The sequence below is a fragment of the Lissotriton helveticus genome, chromosome 9 (genome assembly GCF_964261635.1).
Source record: "Lissotriton helveticus chromosome 9, aLisHel1.1, whole genome shotgun sequence".
Classification (NCBI taxonomy): domain Eukaryota; kingdom Metazoa; phylum Chordata; class Amphibia; order Caudata; family Salamandridae; genus Lissotriton; species Lissotriton helveticus.
The window spans coordinates 608732293-608757280 of record NC_136070.1 but is presented as its reverse complement, the minus strand read 5'-3'; the positions used below and the strand labels follow the sequence as shown (position 1 = coordinate 608757280).

Genomic DNA, 24988 nt, shown 5'->3' with positions numbered 1-24988 from the left:
TCAGTCCTTTGTTCTCTAACATGCATCACTAAAAGTGCCACACATAAGACATTTATATGTCACATGTAAGAAGACTGAATATATGGCTATGACACACATAAGCAGTCTCAAAACTTTGACATCTATGTATTAGGTCACTGCACTTCAGTTAGCTTACTCAAGAGGCATGTTATTCTTCCAAAATGCCAGGGATAAACTTGTTTCACAGTACTAGTTGACTCAGTGGTGAACAGTGGCTTTGGAGAAGTTTTATGGTCTTCTTAGAGTTACTTATTGCTCAAATGGCTGTAATTTCTGTTGTTCATTTGTTTCCCTAGTCTTCATTGCTTGATTTTGCTCGCAAGAAAGTGTCACTCATAGTCATTGAAATGTCACTCATAATTACTCTGAAATTATGAAAATGTCACACATAGCAATCTGAAACCTTGGCAGCTATGCAGTCGTCTAGTTTCTTCAGAGGTAGCTGGCGTGCTAAATGTACTGTTAATCTATGCTGTTTGATGTATTGATTTGAAATAAACTAAAACAAAATATTCATATTTAAAAAGTACTCAAATGCTACGGGGTTCATACTTAGGAAGCTGTGTAAGTTTTCGCATTTTAACAGCGGTGTACGGAACGTTCGTCAGCAGCTGTCAGCAGCCGTCATACAGCACTAGGAATGTAGTGAAAACATCTCTTTTGTTTCATTGACGGGTCGTACACAAAATTGATTCAGCTTCTGGTTGGATAGTTTATTTCGAGCGATGATTTTTACCCAATCAAAAAGCTGTATTGTATTAGAGGCGGGGAGTAGGTTAAGTCCACTGTCAGATACCGCTAAAACCATTCTACAACCGCCCTGCGAGACACTTACAATTCACAAGTTAGAGATAGAAGAAGGACTTAAGCAAGTGGATCTCTTGTAGGCGATTCCTGTTGTAGGTAGAACATGCGGCTATTTCAGATCTTAAGCCTTCATCGTCTAAAACAAAGGATTTTGTAGGGGAAAACCATTATGCTTTGTACTGGAAATACTGTTTAAAAAATCAGTTTCGTTTGCGTGTAATAAAATAAGTATACTGTTTAATATTGTATTAACTGATAATTATTCCCTGGAGTTTAAACTGCTGTAGTAAATGCAGATATTTCATAACTATTAAAACTATGGCCATATTTTTAGTACATGCATTTTAATACCTGAATTGCGTTCGATGCGAAGAATGGAAGACACTCAACTTAAAGATGGCGAATGTGCTACGCACTGGGAGGTGCCAGTCTCACACGTCTGTGTCCGGAAACAGGGACTGGCTGCGGAAAGTTTTCTGGAACAGGAGAGCGCGGCCCTCTGCAGAAGGCGAGAACGTGGGAAACCGGGCAATGGAGTAACGGGAGATCGGACCTGAGCATGGGCAGCCCGGGGAGAGCCGGGGAGGTGATCCAGCTCAATGTGGGGGGCAAGAGGTGAGAGGGCGTGGGTTGAATGCAGAGTGCAAAGGAGGTGTTGTCATTTAAGGGAATGCATTAGGAATGAGAGACTCATGTTTTGGGACAGGGATTGAAAATAATCTGAATGTAGAAGGCAGGAAGAGACAAGGAAAATGTGTGAACTCACTTTGAGCAGAATTAGTGTTTGTAGGAGATATTAGGTATTCCGTGCAAAGAGAAGGATGTGAGCATATAGGTAGTGTGTATGGTGACAAAGAGTGAAAGCAAGGAGAAAGGAAGAGGTCTGGTCGGGTAAGAAGTAGTGATAGAACATCTCAACATGTTCATTCATCGAGCAGGGTACTGTTGTGTCTTTTTAAAGGTTGACCCCTTCATAGTCAACGGGCTCTTATCAGTGTTTTTTATTGTGAAAATAGTTGTCTGGTTGAGCGATTCAATTTAAGTCTCTGAGGCATTTCATTTGTGGCACATTGTGTTGACAACGATCCCAAGGAGGTGCCACCCAAAGCTTCTGAAGGATGAGACCGCATCCACCTTAAACGTATACAAATTGCACGCTGATGGAAAAAAAAAACACTTTGCCTAAATGGTCTGTACAGAACTTTCTGTTAATACAATAAAATTCCTTGTTATTATGGTTTATTTTTGGAGTATTTCATTGAGAAGTTTCCTCCTTATATCGTTTCAGTGGCGTGGAGGAATATTAACGTGTCTTCTTGTCCCAAGTTTGCCTCATTTCTTATTACTAGATTATACAGCTCTTAAGTCTCTGAGTGGTCTGCACACTTCCATCCATGTACGTTGCTTGTTAGCCCTGCAGCAACTGCATGTCCCCTAACCTAGTGCACTGTAACCCCGCACTGTCTTCTGTCCTGTAGGCAAGATTGAAATCTGTCTGCCTCTGCATTTTCAGACTGCTTACTGATTGTCCAGCGCAGCGAAATCCTTATGACTGCTGGCCTTAATTCAATACCAACACTGCACTGTTTCCAGCCATGACGACCAGGGACATCTTAAGGATTTTGGGGGCCTGAGCCAAATGTATTTTGGGGGCCCCTGTTCGGAACAGCTTTGAATTTATGATCCCATTTCAGCCCTTTCAAGCCCTCTCTGGCCAGGTCACTGAGAATGCACAGGCACACTCCTTCAAATTCTAAATGTGTTTACATCTAATATTCGGGGATAGTGAAGTGTGTTTTCAATATTGTAACGCAACAACAGCTCACTAACATTTCTACGAATAACCTCTGTGACACCCTCCCATTTCTCATATGCAGGTCCCGTTTTGATCTAGAAGAAACTTTTTTATGAATGTTGCATAAAACATAAGTACAACATTTCTCTACGAAATGTCTGTAATAGAATCACACACAACCCACATTAACAATGCATTAAATAAAAATTGGTATTTAAAACAATCTGTTTAAATATTATTCAAGTTGTTCACGGAAAGGTTCTCTGCAGAACAGATCTGACTATCAGGAGGCCTTTGAAAGGTTGGGACCCTGGACCGGAGCCCACTTTGCCCATGCCTTAAAACGTCTCTGATGAAGATTTAATTGCAATCTGTATGCACTGTTAACAATAACAATGCATACTGTCTGCGGTCGTAGGGCACTCCCATCTATGAAGGCCTTCAAGTGCTCTGCCAACCTGGGCGTTGCCAATGCAGAATGTGCACTGTTGGCTCTAACACTGTCTGCCAACCCTTCACACAAGCAGGGCTTTCAGATCTGCATTCTTGCTGTCGGTATATAGTGTCAGGAGTACAACTCCCTTCAACATATTTTTTATTGTCTAATACTCCAAAGCAAATATGCAATAACAAAGCAATGGCTCTGCACCTACGTTTTAAAGATGAGACCTATTGACTTTGCCCGTGTTTATTTTAATGAGACTGTACTTTGAGATTTTGGAAAAGAAATTTTAACCAGCATAAACATGTTTTTTCAAAAACAACACTGCTACACTGAATTTATCAGCCACTAACTGCAGGATGGGGTGTTGGAAGTTGAGGAGAGAAGAGTAGAAACTGTTGTGACATTTGTTGCTAAAAGTGGACTGAGGTGCCGGCATTATACACACAACTTGGAACAGAGGCCTGACAGTTTTTAATGGTGGAGAAAGCTGCATTTTGTATTTCGTTTTGTATTGTGAACCAATGTTAATTTATAGAGTTGTTCTACCAGACTTGCATAAGCATGAAGGTTGTTGGACTGACTACTAGAGAATACACATGGCCTCTTTGAATTTCAGACAAAATTAGATCAGTCCTCTCAGTGGTATGACCAATTATGCCTGTGTTTACAACCGTATTGTGTATTTCTTGCTAAAATTGAGAGTAACCTGGGAAGATATCAAGTTTGTATTTGGCTAACCTAAGTGCACTTTAAGAGCGTGAGAGTGCAATAACTGCTCAACCAGCGAGAAACTTTTGTGAAAACAAGCCGGAAAAATAATCTTGGCTGTATTTACCCCTATTATGTGAGTCCAAAAGAGGCTTATAACCTTTTGTTATTGGGTAAGTTCAGGGCTGGTTGTAATCTGAATGGAATATTATCTTTCATCAGTTAATGCTTAATGTCTTAATACCTATTAATTTCTCCTACTTAAATCTCACTGATGCTTTTTGGGAACTCAAGAATAGTTCGGTATCCCAAGCACTACAAGCAATTTGTACTTTTAAAGAGGCACGCAAAAGACTCAATTGTTACTCTTTACTTCATGGGGGGATAGGACTTACAACATTCAACGGTGTCTAGATTCACCTTGAATGGCAGCATCATTTGGTAGTCCCTACTGTGTTATTGCTAGGCACTGTAGGGAAACTTTGAGGTTGCTCCTATATTACTTGCCGCACATGAGAGAAGCTGGTGGAAGTGAAATACAGAAAATTGCCTAGAAGTAAGAAAATGGTTGCAGGACAGATGGGAAGTGGAGAGGAGGAGGTGGTAGTCAAGGTGGAGGTGCAAAGAGGAAGAAGGGGCTGGGGTGTCTTTTATCATCTACAACAAGCCCATCCCAGACGCTACCGATAAGTGGTTCCCGGTATCCTGTCGTTTCGCGGCTTTTATGAGAAATCAGATCTTGATGTGCCGACGAAAATCATTTTGACAAGAACGTTACAACAGAACATCATCTGTAATTTCTGGTCCATATTTGACTAGGTAACCTTTTAGTCCCACTAAATTAGTCAGCTGATTTTGATTATCAAACATCCCGGGAATTGCGGCTGGTTAATACCCATTTTATTCCACCTAAACAATCGTCCTAGTCTTCATTTCTTTAAATACCGGATTTTAATCATCAGTTAAAGGTCATCTTCATCTGGGACCAGATTGCGCTTTGACCATTCAGCCATACCTCCTGTGGCCCAGCCTCTAATCCCGCATTTCTCTGGGTTATCGCACAGCGATATTTTTTAGCCTGTCCTAATAAATCAACTAGACATATCCATCAGTAGATGCCAACCCAGTTAAGCGAACCGCACATCGTTGTGATCTGTTTTCACGCAACAAGTTTAATCAGTGGCTTTTGCCTGATGAAGGCGTTGCTAATACGCCGAAACGCTCGTCGATAAAAACAAAAGACAAATAATGCCACTTATACATTGTTGTGTATATTTTTAAACATTTATTACCCTAATAAATATGGTTGACGATTGAATGTATATTTTATGTCGTATTTTGTTTTTATACTGTTGTTTTTATAATAAAAGTCATAATATATTTTTTACATGGTTTCACTGTCTGTCACTCTCTGATTTATCTTTACTGTGATTTTGATTAATATAATTGCCTAGGAATTTATTCGCTCATATTATATTTCCCTGTCCTAGGAATTGAGACATATTCATTTCTCAGGGGCTCCTTGTTTTTTACAAATATCATCTACACCAAGGTCAGTGAGTGGTGTAGTTAAAAGGGAAGGAGCACAGGAAGGTAACTGACTGTAAAGGGAGTTTATCCACGTTGTTCCATCGTCTTAAATGAAAACAACAAGTACAAGCCTGACCTTAAAAATCGGGTAAGCGTGTATTAACACCTTCGCTGCGGCGGCTATTCCGCCGCAGCACTAAGGGGGAGGGGGGCCGCGCGGCGTGCCCATACTGGTGACAGAACCGCTCCGTCACCAGCCTCGGTTGAGCTGTGCTCATGACGGAGTGGTTCCGTCATGGCCCCGCCCGCTCAATAGAACGCGTAGTGCAGGCACAAAATCAGCGCCGCGCAGGCGCGTCGAGCGGGCCATGACGGAACCACTCCGTCATCAGCACAGCGCTACCGCTGCTGATGATGGAGCGGTTTCGTCATCTGCGCGGAAGGGGTTAATACTAGAAAATTACTGCTAGTCCACATGAAAGGTAGAACACCAAAATTAAAGACAACATATTAAAATAAACCTAAACTAATAGTCTCAAATGAAATGAATACAAAATTATGGCTAAGAGAGAAAGGTTAAGTAGTAGTGTCATGCGTCGGAGGTCTTTTACTTTGACATAGTCCTTTCTTTCACAAATAGTCAGTGATGACTATTCTGCGATATTGTGGTCTACGTTTGTTCTCCCTGCTATAGTCCTTTATCATGGTTAGCAGTAGTACTATTATGGCTTGATGCCTTCTTCCCTGACGGTCTTTCTTTAACCCCTTCGATGCTGGTGACGGAACCGTTCCGTCATCAGTTACGGCTGAGCTGTGCTGATGACGGAACGGTTCCGTCACGACCCCGCCCTGTTCTGGAATGTCCAGCACAGGGCGCGGCTAACGCGCCGCACGGAAGCGGTTAACAAAGATAGATAATAACAGCATATAAAACTATTGTGAAGTCTGAATCCTAGATGGAATTCTTTACATCATTAACGGAATAGTGAGAGTTTTTGGCATCGCCCAAGCCCATTGCAGGGGCACCATGACTTCCTCCTCCATCTTAATGATAGCGTGTTAGGCAGCTGTCTTGTCTTGCCTTCTTTAGAAACTGACACTTCTTAGATAATTGGTGAAAGCCGTACACCGTTGTTACAAACACAGTTAAAACGTCCTCATCAAGGGGGGCCATGTATTAGTACATTTCAGAACAATGGAATGTTGAGCGCTCCCCTGAAGACAATGGAGTGCTCTGGCCTTCTAATGGCTGATATAAGCCCGGAGAGGAACGTTCCACTGTTTTTTTTATTTCATTTTTAATTTCAAAGCGGTTACTGTGAACAAAGCCCTCTCGGAGCCCAAAGGGAATTAAACCCCTTGGGTTCCGAGAGGCCATTAATTTTACAAATTAGAATGTTCTGCCCTCTCGGGGCGGAATGCTCTAATTGCTTTAGAGCCCTCCATAGCAGGCTCTACTATAGCCTCATAGCCCGCCGTAGAGGGCTATACTGGCTATTAAAGGCCCTTTCCAGTGTTTGGCTCGGGCCTTTAACAAGGGAGAGGGACTTTAATAGCCGGTATAGCCCAGCTTCGAAGGGCTATAAGGCTATTAGAACATTCTGCCAATAGAGGGCAGAATGTTCTAACAAAAAAGAGCAAAGCCTTATGGGAGCGTGAGGGGATTGGAATCCCCTGAGGCTCCTTGAAGCCTTTGTTCACAGCCAGAGTTGTGAACAAAGAAACATTGGAATGTTGGAGCTCCAGGCTTATACTAGCCATTATAAGCCCGGAGCACTCCATTGTTTTCAATGGAGCTCCCAACATTCCAATGTTCTAATGGCCATTAAAGGCCCGTACCTTTTTATGAAAGGCCCTCACCTTCGGCTCAGGCCTTTAACTCTGGAGTGGGTCTTTAATGGTCATTAGAACCTGCTACATCGGGCTCTATGGCTATAATAAGCGCAATGAGCAGAAAAAGATGACTTTGTGCTCAAAGTCTTTCTCTTTAAGAGGACGGTTTGTGGCAGTACAGAACCGCTGAGACCAGGGAAAGTTTTCCTATTGATATTTGTTTTCACTGGTGGCCATTGCTACCTGAACAAAACCGTTGTGGTTAATGATTTTCTTCATGGTAAGTCATTTTCTTCAGAGACCTCCAATGATAGTTGTATCCATTGTGGTCACAGGATTATTAGGTCTTGCTTGCGACAGCGCTTGCGAGAGATTTTGTATACAACAAGGGGCTTGCAACCAACCCATTGCGAAACATTCATTGGCTTCATTGTCACTCTCTTATTTTCTGCCTTCTAATTGAGCATCGCATGTTGGCTTCACTTCCTCTTCTTTGGAGCGTGGACAAAGTACTGATTACTTCAGCTTAATAGCTGTCCTTCCGCTGATCGCGCTTTGATTGTGGTACTACTTTTTATTTTTTCTTTGTCCCGGTAATCCTTGTTGTACCTCTAGCTATGTTTTACTGTGCCACACCCACTTCAAAGAAACCCTTTTCTCCTTTGAATTGGATGTTTATTACGATAGCAGATGTTATCTGCATTTATTGTGACAACAGGTGGTATGTTCTTCCAAATGTATTTTCACTAAAAAATGGGCATAATTGCTGTCTTTATGTGTCTTTTTTACACATGGTGAGATTAACTGATTTGCTCAGAATCACAGGGGTGTTGTGCTGGGACCTAATAAGCATTGGCAAAGCCAATAGTTATTTCCTTTCAGAACTATTGATTATGCCATTCTCTTTTGTTCATGCTGTACAGCAGGGGCATTGCAGACTTTGGCGATGCTTTGTAGCCTTGCTGTATAGTAGTGTGACTGCTGTGTAGCATGGCTAAAAACAATCCTTAAAAAACCTATAATGCACTCTGCGCTAGTGCACTTTAAAAAAAAAAACCTGTGCATTATCCCTAACTTCATCACACCGCTTTCTTAAATTAGTTTTAGCCACACTGGAAAGCATCTGCACTGCTATACAGTATGGCTACAAATATTCCCAAAGCCAATAACTCTCATAGGTGAGACCTATTATCTTTGCCAGTTCTTGTCTTTGCTACAGTCCTCTTTCACGGAGAGCCAGTTGACTTCTTAGAGCCATCATGCTTGGGTGTCTCTCTTTGGAGTTCCTTGTCATCAGTAATTACTGGCGATTTATGGTGTGATTAGTGGTACTAAGAGGGCATTCTTTATGCTGAATCAGATCGTCTTCCACCTATTTTTGGAAAGGAAATAGATACTAGTGTGTTTTAAAAGAAAGCGGTCTACCTTTTTCTTAGGAAACATTCAGCAGTCTTTTGTTGGTGCTATGAAGTGACTTTAGTTGAAAGACTCTGATGTCCATACTTTAGTGTATATTTAACAGTTACAAACTTTGCAAAAATCTCGGTAGTGATCTAGAAAAAAGATTTCTAAACACCTAATAATCCTTATAATCTCTATCTAGTGCTTATTTTGTTTTGGATGGTTCCTATCTGTGATTAACGTTGTCGTGATTTTTTATAAATCAACAAATAATAAAAATAGGTGGTTCCCTCCTGGAATGATATAGACAAGAAACGATCACATGGAATTCACCCTTAGTGATTCCTAGTGGTTCAAGCAGCTTCCAACATTTTTAGTCAGTCCTTTTTATTAGGTTTTGCCTGGCGAAAAGATGCGCTCTGCGCATCTTTTTCGCGCAGGCGAAAACCTGATGAGAACTGTAGTGGGGTTTGGGTCGGCCCTCGTCATTTATTGGCTGGCTCCATAAATGGAGCCTAGCCATTGGACGAGGGGCCTGTCCGTCAATGCCGGACCAGATTCGGGGGCGTTCCCGCGATTTTTTGGCTTTTGCCGACGTCACGCGATGTCAGCCGAAAGCCGGGAACGCCCCCGAATCTGGTCCGGCATTGCTGTGCTCGGGGGTCTGCTTGCGGGTGTTGTGAGTCTGTGGGCCGCGAACAGAGAATGCGGGCGGGCGTCCGCTGAGTGAGGCGCCTTTGAAACCGGAGGTATGTGCGTTGCTTGAAGGGGCCGCATGACACGAGGGGACTCGCAGGGGACGACCCGGCATGCTGATACCAGACTGTGTGAGAGGGGCGATTCTATACGTAACTAAGAGCCCACAGCCGCCATTTTGGAGACCCATTACACAACGGTTGCGGGCGGAGTTGTGAGAACAGTTAGCGCCGGAACTTTATATTTTCTCTTATACAACTGTAGCATGGCACACAAGTTTTCCAGAGGTTTTACTACTTGATAGCAGCAATCGACACATTATTCGTGAGGACACGAGCAGTGTGGGAACGTCGGGCACAATTTGTGAGGCTGGTGTCTGTTTCGCTAATGGGTGTCATCTGAACTGCTTGGCGTTATCACAGTGGGACTGTGCCCCCCCACCCCTAACACGCCTACATTTGAAATCCTTAGTATGTCATCCATGGGCCCCATAACTTGTCAAATTCCCTCGGGCTTCCCCACGGCCTGTATGTCACTTTCTTGGCTGCTATATAGAGGTCCATCCTCCTTCTCAATTCATGCAATGTGGGGGGAGTTGGTGCCCCCAGGTGTTTTGCCAAATCCTGTCTCCCCGCCAATATTTCATATTTGCAAAAAGTGGTTTGGCCCTGAGGAGATCTATCTCTGTAGGTATTCCTAGCAGTAGGTATTTGGGGTCCATTGGTATCGGTGTGCCTAGTATGTTGCTGAGTTCCCTGATGATGGTGACCCAGTAAGCGGCTATTACCTGACAGTGCCATAGTGTGTGGAAGTTCGTTCCCCTTTCAGTGTGCCATCGAAGGTATTGAGGTGTTGCCGCCTTACCAAAACCATGTAACCGGGCCCTATCGTAATACGCCCTATGCAGCATTTTGAATTGTATCGAGTGGAGGCATGATTTTATCACCGCTTCCCTGGGGTGCAGTAGGGCCGCATCCCAATCCAAATCATCAGAGGTCTCTAGTTCTCCCTCCCATTTAGCCCTGTGGCTTACTAATGTGTCTGGTTGGTTGTTGATCAAAGTCTTACCAGGTGATCGCCTTTTCTCCAGTTTCCCCCCATAAGAAGCCTTCCCGGTCCATATTCAGGTATTGCTTTTGTCTCAATCTGCTCTGCCTTCCAATCGTGAGTGATTTGCAGGTAGTTATAGTACTGTATAAAGGTTAGTTCAAACTCTTTCTGAGGAAAGTTGAACAAAACAAGCCCCCCCCCTCCAGTATATCTCCTACCTTTGATATCCCCAGCATGTCCCAGTACTTGAAACCTTGCGGCTTTTCAAATTCTTTTAATCGCGTTCCAGCCCATGGTTGAGTCTCCTGCGTCACGCGATTATCCCAATGTATTCCCGTTTCCGCTTTTTTTTTCCATTCAGCAATCGTCACTTGCGTTGCTGGGAGTAACTTCTTTGTGCCTTTTTCCCCCGTACAGATTATGGGCCAAACTGAGTTTTCTCCAGTGCGTATGTGGGGTGCAGGAACCTTAGAATTGATTGATCTACCTCTTATTGTACATGAGCTATTGTTGTTTCAGTCGCAGATAGGATTTCCTGGTGCTGTTCACTAGTGTGACGTCTACTTGACTTTGCAGTACTGGTGTTGGTGCCTCTGACATGTGGGTGATCTCACCCACAGGCATACTCTGCAATCACAGGTGATTTCTAACTCCCTGGTGCCAACCTCTCCAGCTGGAGGAACAGTGGCTATCCGGTGTTGGACACTCCTAATAAGCTGATACTACTTACCACTTTTGCCACTGGGTGGTGAAGCCTTGGGCATCACTTTTGGTATCGTGGCAGGTGTGTTTGGATGAATTCTAAGACCTGAAGCTGAAATGCGACTTGTGCATACTGAACCTAATAATACCATTATTGTCGATTGTTGGTCTTCATCTTAAAATCTCTTGGAAGTATTATGCACTCAATCTATCCAAGAAACCCAAGCACAGCCAAGCCGCCCCCCATGGGATAACATTGGCCACAGAGCGCAATGTTAACTAACGGCTCCTAATACTGAGGAGCTTTAAAACTGCTTGGAGTTGATTCTCTGACCCAGAAAATTCTTCAAACTTCATGTTTCCAGTACCCATCTCTGTTTTACTTTTTGAGCAATTCACCTATGTATAAACTAAGTAATTTTCTTTGGAAAGACGAACATTGTCTATATGATAACGCTATGATGTGTTATTGGCTGTGTCCGTTGTAAGCTAGGACATTTTAAAGGATTCAAGCACAAGATTATCTTGGTAACTGATGCAAAGCTCATAGTTCACAAAGTACAGAGTATTCATTTTATGGTGAGGGAGGACGTTTCCAAGGAACTTGAGTAGTTGATAAATTGTGGGGTCATAGAACTGATTGATGTCAGATTGCATATCTCCTTTGGCCGTAGCCAGACAGGTGTGTGGCTCTGGGTGGGTGTGTGTGCCTCTGGGTGGGTGTGTGTGGCTCTGGGTGGGTGTGTGTGGCTCTGGGTGGGTGTGTGTGGCTCTGGGTGGGTGTGTGTGGCTCTGGGTGGGTGTGTGTGGCTCTGGGTGTGTGGGTGTGGCTCTGGGTGTGGGTGTGTGTGTGTGTGTGTGTGGCTCTGGGTGGGTGTGTGTGGCTCTGGGTGGGTGTGTGTGGCTGGCTCTGGGTGTGTGTATGTGTGGCTCTGGGTGGGTGTGTATGGCTCTGGGTGTGTGTGTGTGTGTGGCTCTGTGTGTGTGTGGGTGTGGCTCTGGGTGTGTGTGTGTGTGTGTGTGTGGCTCTGGGTGGGTGGGTGTGGCTCTGGGTGGGTGTGTGTGGCTGGCTCTGGGTGTGTGTATGTGTGGCTCTGGGTGTGTGTGTGTGGCTCTGGGTGTGTGTGTGTGGTAGTAATTGCTGTCTGCTGAGCTCGTCCATAGGGTACAATAGGTCTCACATTTGCGAGAGATTAAGTTATTGGCATTGTAAATGACAATGCCATTTATTTATGTTTAAAAAAACATAAATAAAAATAATGTCAAGAGCAATGCCAATAGCTCTAACTTTAACAAAGGCAAAACCATTGCATTGTAAATGCTTGTTTTGCGGTCTGTTTTGTTTTCGAACTTGGAGCTCAAATTTACAGATCCATTGACTTGTTGTTTAAGCTATTATGTGTGAACTAAAAATATAATTTACCGACCAAGCGACCTCCCTTTGTGCAGATAGAAGTCCCTCTGAATCCACGTATTAGAGAGGGATGTTCCGTTCAAATCCGGTATAGTTACTGATGGAGGTGGTTTGCTGCACAGGTAACGGGGTTGTGTGTGTTATGGAATAGTTACGTTTTCGTATAGTTTCTTGTCGTTTTTTGTTTGTTTTGTTATTTACAGTTGGCAGCATGCCTTGTGGAGTTGATCGAGGAATAGGCAGCCGGATACCCTGGCGCGCCCACGAAGGGAAGCGTGCAGGCTTAGATAAGGACTTGGAAACACTGCTGTCTCGGAAGGAAGGGAGCTAGCTGCCCCTGTTGATTTATCCAGGACGCCACGGTAACTGACGTGACTGGCAGGGCGGTGAAACTGCTGCAAAAGCAACTTCAAGAAAGAGGACTCTTTCTACCACGTTGAGAGACTGCACGGACTGTTCGCATTTTCGCACGACCTTGATCCTTTGAAAGGGAAGACAGCAAATTTGTGAAAATAATCTAAAAATGTGAAAGACCTGTAAACAGTGTTGATGTCTATATTTGGTGGTCTCGCCAAAGACGGCCGTACTGTCTGCTGCAAGCAATCTGGTGTACAAAGCGCTACAGAGACAACCCTTGATCATGATTAGATGGCTTTGTTGTTAGTCTCAATTCCATGCTTTTTATTGGTGGTTTACCCCCCCATTCTGTCGGATCATGCCCTGGAGCCTAGCTGTTTTACCCTTGCTTTTGACTGGCTGTGGTGTGGCCTTCTACTGCTGATGTCATCAGGCTACTATTTGTGTGTCGCCGACTGGATGCTGGACAGCAGACTGAAGCTGAATTCAGACAAAACGGAGGTCCTCATCCTCGGACCCACCCCATCAGCCTGGGACGACTCCTGGTGGCCCACATCGCTAGGCACTGCCCCGGAACCCACCGACCACGCACGCAACCCAGGGGTCATCCTCGACTCTGCCCTCTCCATGACCAAGTAAGTCAAAGCCGTTTCCGCATCCTGCTTCAACACCCTCCGAATGCTCCGCAGGATCTTCAAATGGACCCCCCCGACACGAGAAAAACCGTCACCCAGGCCCTCGTCACCAGCAGACTCGACTGCGGGAACTCCCTCTACTCAGGAACAACAACCAAGCTCCTGAGACGACTACAACGAATCCAGAACACCTCGGCACGACTAATCCTCGACATCCCCCGACGCAGCCACATCACACCCCATCTGAGAAGCCTACACTGGCTCCCCTTCAACAAGAGGATCACCTTCAAACTCCTCATCCACGCACACAAAACGCTACACAACACCGGACCTACATACCTCAACGACCGACTCAGCTTCCACACCCCCACCCGCAGTCTCCGCTCTGCCAGCCTCGCCCTCGCCTCAGTTCCTCGTATCTGAAAAACCACCGCCAGAGGCAGATCCTTCTACCTCGCCGCCAAAACCTGGAACGCTCTCCCTACCAGCCTACGACAGACCCAGGACCTGCTGGCCTTCAGAAGACTTCTCAAGACCTGGCTCTTCGATCAGTAGCAGCCCCCCCCTCCTAGCGCCTTGAGACCCTCACGGGTATGTAGCGTGCTTTAGAAATGCAGTGATTGATTGATTGATTTTAGGTCGTGCTTGAATGTGAAGCTATTGTGGACTACCATATGTGATCAAGAGAAAAAGTGCTTCCATAAATATTATTTAGAGAGTGGCTTTGGCTCTTACCACATGTTGGTTTGAGTACAGCATTTGATAGGGCAAAAGTTGTGCATTTTCACAGAAAGTGAGTGTTAAGATTGCATTGTTTGGCTGTGGGTATGCTAGTTGCTCTGAATAGCAGTACTGTATTAGTTATAGGGACAAGGCTATAGGTCTTATCTGTCTTGGAGGTCAAATATATTTATTGTGAAAAGCTTATGTTAAAGTTCATACACATTCAAGTGTGGATTTATATTACTCTTGCAGGTTACTTTAGCAGGCAAGTGGTTTCATGTTGGTTACTCTCTGTGACAAACCATGGAGATAAGTTTGTTTGCATTGTCATAATTCTTGTTAGACTGTATTGGGAGAAGGAATATTTTGCTGACCCAAAAGTAATTGTGTATAAATAATTAATTGTATGACTGTATACCTGATTGTTGCCTTGTGGTAAACCTTACACTCAAAACAGGAGGCCTGAGTTGATTATGGGAGAAGACGGTGCTAAAGGCAATACGTCTGATTGGTTCACTGGGAAAATATGTCCAATGCAATTGGCCTAATCTGTTCCCTTAAAAAAGGTGTGCGAAAGGTAGAAGGCTTAGCATTTTTATTTGGAAAAACTTTTCTTTAAAACAGTATGCTTTTAGTGATGGATTGTTATCTCACTGTGGTATAGGTGGTAGACAGGTAGGTTTGGTTCATGAAATCTCACAGATTACCCTATTAGGCACCCCAACCCGCTGGTAGAAGATTTTTACTGTGATAATCCTTGTGTTAGGTCCCTTTCAGAGGGGCTGTAGATTATTTTGTCAACAGTACGTTTGTAGATATTTATAATTTTTATAGCGGTATGCATGATGGTTGCCAGTTTATGCTCACTTTAGTACGCCTGCGTTGTTTAAGGTGTCAAGCCATTGGAAAAGACTGTTAGCCTTACTGGTTCTTTAGGAAACGCTTTGCCAGATTCCATCGGTTTGATCTGTTTATTTTGAAAAGCTATGAAAAAGTCAGTAGGCCTGACATAATTATTGCGAAAAGCGTCTGTTAAAGGATTATAGGAATGTTTTTTTTTCTACTGTGCTAAAGCCTCTGGATAAATATCAAGGAATCACACACATATTACTGTAGTAGGCAAGAGTTTTCACTTTGATGACGGACTCAAAACAGAGCCTGCACTGTGATAGTCCCTGTTAGGCCATCTTAAAAATGTAGTTTGTTGTTTTGACTACTATGTAATTTTGTACATATTTGTAATTTTGTATACGGTATACCTGATCTGATGGTTGCCTTGTGGGAAAGCTTATGTTCACTACAGTATTGTTTATTATGGAAAGTTACAAAAAAAGCAGTTGGCCTGTTAAACCCAAAAGTCTTTAACCCTTTCGCTGCTAGGCCTTTCCCCCCCCCGTGCTAAACCTTGTTTTGGCTATTTGGGGTAGTATGTGCATAGGCCCCTGTAACTTTTTGTCCACCTAAGATATCCACGTCAAATGTGCATCCTTTTCTTCCAACTTCATGAGGATTTTAAAGGTACTCAGAGTTTGTGGATTCTCCTGGAGGGGACCTAGACATTTTCCAAAATACAGCTACATTGTTGTTTGTTGTTGAAAAATGGGGAATAAGTGCTGCAGAAGAAAGCGTCTGGTTTTTCCCTTGCAAATGGTATCAACAAAGGGTTTGTGATGCTGAAATCGCCATCTTCCCAGCTTTCAGGGACATGCAGACTTTGTCAGAGAAACTACATTTTCTACACAGTTTTGGCATTTTACTGGGACATAGCCTATTTTTGCTACATTTTGTGCTTACAACCTCCTTCCAGTTAGCGGTAGAAAGGGGTATGAAAGCAATAATGGACCCCGGAATGCTAAACATTTCTGAAAAGTAGACAAAATACTGAATTCCGCAAGGGGTCTTTTGTGTAGATCCCTCAAGATTTTGTTATAGAAACTAACACTTGAAAATAAGAAATATTGAAAATGTGTTGAAAAAATAGCTATTTGTGCCAACGGTTTCACCTTTAACTTCTAAGCGTGACAGATTTTTTAAAGCAATATACCGTAAGATCCGCTGGACCCTTCTGGTGTGGGGATATATAGCACTTCTATGTTCATCAAGAACCTGAGGAACCCAGAGCCAATAACTCAGCTGCGTCTTGCAATGGTTTTTCACTGTGTACCGGGTATGTAGCAATTCATGTGGTAAAATATAAAGAGTGAAAAATAGATATCAAGGACACCTATGTATTTCTGAAAAGGAAACAAAATATAGCGTTTTGAAGCAGTAGTTATTTGCACATCTGCGTAATTGTAGGTACCCATACTAGCATGTGAATTATAGGACATTTTTCAAAGTGACTTCTTTTTTTACATATTGTCTTACATTTGGAAGGCATAAATGGATAGATTCTAGGGAAAACGGACTCTTTGTCGCAATGCGCTAGCTGTGGATTTTGGACCTTAGCTTAGCCCGCACCTGGGGAAACCTAGCAAACCTGTACATTTTTTAAAACTAGACTCCCATGGGAATCCAGGATGGGGGGACTTGTGTGGCTTTCACCAGGTTCTGTTACCTAGAATCCCTTTCAAACCTCAAACTTTGTAAAAAAAAAAACACATTTTCCTCATATTTCTGTGATGGAAAGGTCTGGAATCTGCATGCATCCACAAACTTCCATGCACCCAGCATTCCCCAAAGTCTTTTGATAAAAATTGTACTCCATTTGTCTGGGTAGGCCTAGTGCCCACAGCAGGAAACTGCTCAAAACTCAACGTGGACACATCACATTTTTCCAGTGAAAACAGACTTTTGTTTTTTGCAATGTGCTTCGCTGTGATTTTTGTACTCTAGCACTGCTGGCTCCTAGGGAAACCTAGCAAACCTATACATTTTTGGAAACAAGATACCCAGGGGAATGCAGGATGGGATGACCTGTGTGGCTCTCACCAGGTTCTGTTATCCAGAATCCCATGCAAACCTCAAACTTTGTCAAAAATAACACATTTTCCTCACATTTCTGTGATGGAAAGTTTTTTAGAATCTGTGTGGATCCACAAACTTCTACCCATCCCGCATTCCCCAAAGTCTCCCGATAAAAATGAAATCTCACTTGTGTGGGTGGACCAAGTGCCTGTGGCAGGGAAGGGCCAAAATCGTATTGTGTAGATATCAAAATTACCTATCACAAAACGACCTGGTTTTGCACAGGGGGTCACCTGGGTTTTTGGCCCTGGGCTCGGCGGCCATCTAGGGAAACTTACCAACCCAGACCTTTTCTAAAAACCAGACACCTGGGGGAGACCAGGTATGTTTGGCTTGCGTGGATCCCCCAATGTTTTCCTATCTAGAATCCTCTGAAAACCTTTCATTTTGCTGAACAAAATCACATTTTCCCCACATTTCTGTCTGGGATCACCTTGCCGGCACAAATGTCCTACCACAGCGCTCCCCTCATTCTCACGATAAAAATAATGCCTCACTTGTGTGGGCGTCCAATGCGGAATCGCCTAAAAACATGTTAAAAATATATATAGCGTTTAGAGTTCGCTATGCTTTCCCTATGTTTTTTGCCCTTCCCAGTAGCAGGCCCTTGGCCCACCCACACAACTGGTGTATCATTTTACTTGGGAAACTGAGGGGAAACGCTGAGTGGTAGGACATTTGTTCCGGCAATGTGGTTTTCCTTCCTCTCCTCATGTACTTCTCTTCCCTGGAGCTTAGTCTCTTTATGATCCTTTTGATTGGTGACCTGTATCCTTCCACTGCTCACATTTCGGGAGCTACTTTTTCCATTTTCTTTCAGCATTGCTTAAGAATGCATGTGATGTCCAGCTCATCCCCATGTGTGTGGCTCTTCCCACTCCTCAAAGCCCTCCTTTGCTGTGCTGATCTCCACCTCTCACAGCTTGTCTTTAAGAGCTCTCGACATCATTTCACTGGTAAAAATACTCATAACATTTGATCAATCTTATTAACTCCACAATCAGACTTAATCTATAGTCTTTCTGACATGAATGATGTTAGCCCACAACTTCAAAGAACATTTACAGTATGTGCCAATAAATCAATAAACTCGAAAAAAGAGGAGGTTCAGCTGACGTAAGTAATTTAATATATCATGTATTAACAAATGGAAATCAATATTTCTATGTACATATATTTACACAAATCCTAAGACGAAATACATTTTTACTCTAAAACAGGAAAAAGGAGAGAACGTGCACAGAGATAGATAAAGCGTGTGCTCAAGTGAATGATCAAGAAGATCAGGAAAACAGTGTAGAAGAGAGTGGGCGTTTTGGAATGCATTCCAAAACGCGGTGCAAGACGGAAGGCTGCACAACGCGAAACGAAGCTAAACAACCAGATACCTCGGCGCTGATTGCACACACGAGCGTGAAGCACCAGACGTGCTGAGTTAACAGTATACAACTCTGAATTAAGTACACCAGTGACAAACGCATTGGTAAAATTTTGGACACTTGCATATTACAAGTGCGGACCAGTTGTCGGATGTATGACGTTATAACGCATACTTTTACTCCGCAGACCATTACAACGCGACTTTTACACCGCATACCGTTACAACGCATAGCGCCTTGGGGCGCTGGATAGTGGTAAGTATAATTTACTATTCTAACTCCAGTCCCCGTGGACCCTAGGGAAGGTGTTGGATAGTAAATTATACTTATTCCCTATCCTAGAGCGCCCCTCAGCGCAATGCGTTGTAATGGTATGCGGAGTAAAAGTCGCGTTGTAATGGTAGTGCGGAGTAAAAAATGCGTTGTAACAGGTGTATACCCCAGTTGTCGCACTTGGACGTATCAAGGCACCACGGGAGGGTGCCATACAAATGGTTTTAATTGACGTGCACTTTGAGAGATATCCCTTGTCACTCCGTCCTGATGAAGACCCGCTGTTGAGGACTTAAACCGCCCACTCTCTTTTGGGTCGAAACGTCGACGACATTCCCTTCTGGGAGCCTGTACCTAGTGACCCCTGTCCCCAGTCCACCTTCCATCCCCTTCTCCCTGGTAATCCTATTGCCAAAGGGGCAATTCAAGGACCAAGGAATTGTAGATAGCACTTAGCGAGTAAAAAAGAAGTATTTTTTACAAGCTATACCTAGGACAGGCTCAATGTTTCCCTGTATATAAATGATCTACACTGTTTTCCTGATCTTCTTGATCATTCACTTGAGCACACGCTTTATCTATCTCTGTGCACGTTCTCTCCTTTTTCCTGTTTTAGAGTAAAAATGTATTTCGTCTTAGGATTTGTGTAAATATATGTACATAGAAATATTGATTTCCATTTGTTAATACATGATATATTAAATTACTTACGTCAGCTGAACCTCCTCTTTTTTCGAGTTTATTGATTTATTGGCACATACTGTAAATGTTCTTTGAAGTTGTGGGCTAACATCATTCATGTCAGAAAGACTATAGATTAAGTCTGATTGTGGAGTTAATAAGATTGATCAAATGTTATGAGTATTTTTACCAGTGAAATGATGTCGAGGACCATTTGTTGTCTATACTAATGAATACCCAGGTCCTTTGACTATATTGGGTCTACCCCTGTTTTATAACAGTTGTCTTTAAGAGCTCAGCAACATGGAAATCTCTGTTGGTGTATTGCTGATGAGGAGACTTTACGTTTTTTTTGTTCAATTTCTTGCAGTCCACATATTGAATGAAAGCACAAACTTTGGCACACAAATGGTTTTATGGTGCTGAGGGAAAGCCATCTGCGGCACTCACTCAGCTAGCAGCCAGACAGTGTACTTCGAATGATACCTCCCCAGGAGGCCCATAAATCTGCATGGGCTACTGCGGAAGAACAAATGGTTTAATCCAGTGGAAAGTAAATGGGTCCTTTTCTGTAATTTACCTTTACATTCTGACACTTCTTTGTTCTTGTTAAATTCTGGTCAGTTTCCTGAGTGAAAAGTATTTGAAAATTAACCATGACATTTAGAAAGATTGAAAACATTGAATTCTATCTAAGATTTGAGATTAGGAACAATAAGGTATGTTTGCATTTACTCCAGTATTTTTATTTATTTTGTGTTCACTTTTTTAAAACTATACAGACAAACATTGGCAAAGCCAACAGTTTTGCTCTCACATTACAAAGATGAGACCTATTGGCTTTGCCAATGCTTGTTCTAATGATCCCCTTAATTTATTCTTGGCAGAGTAATCATACGCTCTGCAGAAAACATGTTCCAGGTAGCCTACTCATGCATGCTACACTTAGGCAACAAAGGTACCTATCTAAATACTACACATGTTTTACTGTGGAAGGAAGGAGTGCTCTATCTGGTGCTTTGTTTGTTAGTAGAGATCCCTGACCTGAAATTGAATGGAAAGATCGCATTGTTTTATGGGTGTGGAATGTTTTGTGCTGGCTGCTAGAGGAAGGGATCGAACAGGGAGGTTGCCTTCTGTTTTGTAGGTGGTGCTTTTATGCGTAATTTTAATGTTTGCCGTTAACCAGAACCTTTTGAGTATACTAAAATTATTTTCATAATATACTCGTAGGGTATTTTGTGCCAGCTCTCTTCATCCATTTGTCTGTTAACGTGTCATGCACATTTTATATCCACCCACTGTAGCATACAGCGTGGAGCAAAGGGTCCGCCCATTTGAGCCATTGGCTAACCTCACTGTAAGTGACGTTATTCCTAGGGTGTCCAGGCGCCCCCGATTTGCCGGGACAGTCCCGTTTTTTCCACCACCCATCCCAGCGGATTTCAGCAATTATGGCTCATGTCCCAGTTTTTAGAGGGAGTCCACTGAAACCAGCGTGAGGCATATTTTGGGTGTTCTAAAGCAGTGCTATTAAGCAGCTGTCATAAGTAAGCAATGTAATTAACAGAAAGGATACTGGTTTTAGAAATTAAATTGTATATATTTTCTTAGTCCCTCTTCTGTGTTTCTATGTTGATAAAATCTGTCATTCTGCTCTGCTCCTTTGATGTAAAATTGTAGTCCTTCTCCTATTTTTGCAAAATGTCCTGGTTTTTGGTTCTCAAGATCTGGTCACTCTAATTATTCTGCCCATTCACAAATAGCATTTCTCCCCACAAAGTATTTCCCTTCGGAGCTATAGACTACCATGACACTGTGTCAGTTTTTTTTTATTGTTGAGAGCTCAGCATCTTTTCCAACAATAAAGTTTAGCAAAAATCAAGACAAAACAAGCATTGACAAAGCTAAAAGGCTGACAGCCAATGCCAGTGCTTTTTAAGTTAGTGGAGTTAACAAATACATGGTCATATTTTTTATTCTCTCTGATGTTTCAGCAACTGTCTCTGTGGTAACTGTTCTTTACCTACGTATTTTTTATTCTTAGAACAAGAAAAGCTAGGGTCACATATAAAAGAGACAGGGTGATTTTAGCCAAGCAGTTTAATTTGTTGTGTAGGTTTTAATCAGTTTCACTCATTGGAGTTCATTGTGGGCATAGGTAGAACGAGGAGGTGTGGTGTTATTTGAAGGAGCTATTGCGCCCTGTAAAACAGGCTCCTACGATAATTAACCTTCTGATAAGTGTGGGTGGATTTCTTTCACCAAGTGACTATTTTCCTCTGATGTAAGGGTTGGACCAGTTTGCGGTAGAGTTTCTGCTTTTGATGCTGCACCCCTTCTGAAAGTGGGTGGTGCATCACAAATATTTTAACCAAGCTCTCTTTAGTAGACTCTTGAGGACACAGGCATGTTGCCATTCACAGAAGCTTGCCATTTTATGCAAGGTGTTTTCTAATTAGTGAAAATGGCATGATTTTGTGATTCTTGGCTTAGCCTTACAAATGAAAGAATAGACTGACTTTTGAACCCCCTGGTTGATTGACTGTGGGTTGCATCAGATGCATGCTTTTTTTTAAGATTACCTTTAATAATACCTGTATGACTAAATGTCGCAGTGCATCCCAAAGAGATTTATTTAAGAGCTACAATGAAAATCTAGCTCACTCAAGCTGCCCAGCAGCAGTGGACCGCCTGCTTCTGGGTAATAAAACGGTCTTCACTTTACTATGCAGTAGGCCGAACTTATCCCTATTGGTGCGTCAATGAGCTGTAGAAGGCATAAGGCCCATATTAGAGTTTGGCAGACATAATTGTCAGAATATGTTATGATGTAAAGAGGGAATCCAGTAGCCGAGGTTAGGTTTTAGATGAAGGATTTATTGATCTTAGTTGCTAGGATGGTCTTCCGGTAAGTTCTGTAGCTAGCCCCACCAGGAGCAGCCTCCCTGCTGCTCAGCCCATACTCCACATCACAGGCATCCTCTCATTCCATTACATCACCCTGCACACCAACATTCCACACAGCACACCCACACTGGCTTAGTAGCAGGGGCAGAGAATCAGGAAATATGCATAATACCATAAATCAGATACAACAAAGATACACTGTCACAAACGTGATGGAGAATCCTGCCCACCATACCCTCAGTTTTCTTTTTTGAAATAAACTCCAGCTGTGGGAGCTTATTTCAGAAAATAAAACAATTGTTGAAGTTTGGTGAATGGCCGTAAACCAAACTTTTCGTGCATTGAAAGGAATGGTGACGGCAATTCCTTTTAATGTACAGAAATGACCTCTGGCCCAGTGATCATCTCTAACTTGAACGGACAGTGGTCAATTAGGATGGCGGAGGTAATGTGCTTCGCTCCCTGACAGACCATTCGTCACATCCTAAATCAAACCCATTGTGTTTTTTAGTGAGTCCTTCCCAGTCATGTCCTTTCCTGTTTAGGTAATAACCTATAGTGTTTCCATAGCTCAGTTTGGAATTCCTAATTTGCAGTTAGGGTGGTTAGAAATGCATAAATGAGCAGGAAGGAAGACCTGGCCCTGGTGGTGGTGGTCTCTACAATTTACATGTACATTGGGTTAAGTTCCTCCCCTAGTCTGAGTCCAGTCTCCTACCTGAGTGAACGTATATCATCAGTTCAACAGTTCAATAAAACCAGGACTACTGGATTTATGCGATTGTGTGGCTGCTGGATATTTTTGGGGCATGATTCTGGATCTAATTTGCCACATAATCGGCTGCATAATCTGCAGATTTGAACAAAAAAAATTCTAGCTCTAACAGTTCAAAAGTTACTAAAATGCAGCAACATGTGTTGCTGGTAGTGGAAGGCCCTATACACAGGCTGACTGGTCACCTTTCTGTTGCTTATTGATGAAAATGAGATGCAACCTATGCCCAGACAGTGTTAAGTGTAAGAATTACAAAATAATGAAGTAATACTACCCCAAAATGTTTCAGATTACACTACATTTAAATTCTAAGACGGTGGGGGGATGAGGTGTGGTAGGGTAAACATGACAGACATCAAGAAGGGGTTGAGTAAACAGAACATCCTCTTTAGAGACACCCCCATGTTGGACTCTATGGTCAACTCTGTCATTACATTATTTTTGTCATTGCAACAACTACCTTCTTCAGCTCAGAGACCAGGAAAAACAGAGAGTTGCCCCACGAGTACCAAAAGTCAGGCACCACCAATTATGAATATTTTGATAATACTGTTGTGGAAATAGGAAATGATGCATTCTTAACTCCTATCTTCTTGATTATTCATAGCCCCTTGCAGCTGTATGATGCTGTAACTGACTAAAACACCTCTTCACTGTAATTTTTGATACAACACATTTCAAATGTGCTGTAAGTCTCTCAGTTTAAAGACAATGTTCTGCTAATTCTAGTCACCCCACTCCAAGTGGCGAAGAGCACAGTCATGACGTGTTGTAGCCATTGCTGGCTTTTTAGGCACTAACAACATGAAGACGCCTTTGAAATTGCAGCTGAGCAAGAAAAATATAATAGCAGCCCCAGTAATTGTGGGGAGATTTTTCCACAGCTTCTTTGCTACGGCTTGCTGTCGATGGCGTCCTTGCTTTTGTTCTGCCTGCCATTTAACAAGATTGCAAGTATGCACTCTAGTTCCCTGTTAGATGTCTGCGCTGCGACTTTAACCAATATGGAGCTCAGGGGTTTACTTTTATGTCATAGAACACTGAAGGGTAACCTAGCAGCCTTGGCCATCCTTGATGTGAGAGGACAACTTAAGTTAGTTCCTTGGAGTTGTCTCGAGCAGGCCAGAACATGGGCTCCTGTGATGTCATAGAACACTGAAGGGTAACCTAGCAACCTTGGCCATCGTTGATGTGAGAGGACCACTTAAGTTAGTTCCTTCGAGTTGTCTCCAGCAGGCCAGAACATGGGCTCCTGTAAACAGATGTCGTATATGCAGTACCGCTGCATTGTAGTCAAACTGGAGTGTTGATTCAGGTGAGACTTCAGGCATTTGGAATTTTGCTCAGATACCTGCCCAATTGTTGCTTTCTCCTCCCCACACTTGGTCCCTCCCTCATATGCTGCTTCTCCATTTCAGTTAACACCCTAACGCCACCCTTTCTGCATTGCTCCATCCCTCCCCTCTATCCATTCTCTCCCCCACCATTCAGGCTTTATTTTATTCAAATGTCTTCCCAACACCGTGTCCTACATCTTCCGTTGCTCCCCCTCCCACCATTACTTACTCCACGTCCTTCTCCACTTACTCCTTGTTGTAACCCCCCACCATTTGTTGGTAGTAAAGTAATATATTGTATTTATTTTTTGGAGGCCCTGATAGCTTCCTTTTGCTGTTGAGCGCCCTGCTGTCAAAAATCGGTTACATAACTATTTTCTTTTTAATGTAGCATCAAGTGATGTCTACTATTTTGGACCGGTAAATACAAATAAAAAAAAAACAAGCATTGGGCAAAGCAAATAGGTTTCGCGTATGCAATATTGGCTTTGCAAGGTTTGGTTTTCTTATATGTTGCACAGCAACATGGCTTAAAGTTAAAAAGACTAC

The 24988-nt window shown here is 42.9% G+C and overlaps 1 protein-coding gene across 1 annotated transcript in view; it reads left to right on the top strand.

Moving 5' to 3' along the window:
* The first annotated feature begins 1232 nt into the window (after positions 1 to 1232).
* The window catches only part of SHKBP1 (SH3KBP1 binding protein 1), a 306095-nt gene continuing 282339 nt past the window's right edge, over positions 1233 to 24988 (top strand). The window contains exon 1 of the mRNA XM_078660638.1: positions 1233 to 1443. Within this exon, the coding sequence (XP_078516764.1) occupies positions 1388 to 1443 (56 nt within the window). The 5' untranslated portion in view covers positions 1233 to 1387. The remainder of the gene's footprint in view (positions 1444 to 24988) is intronic.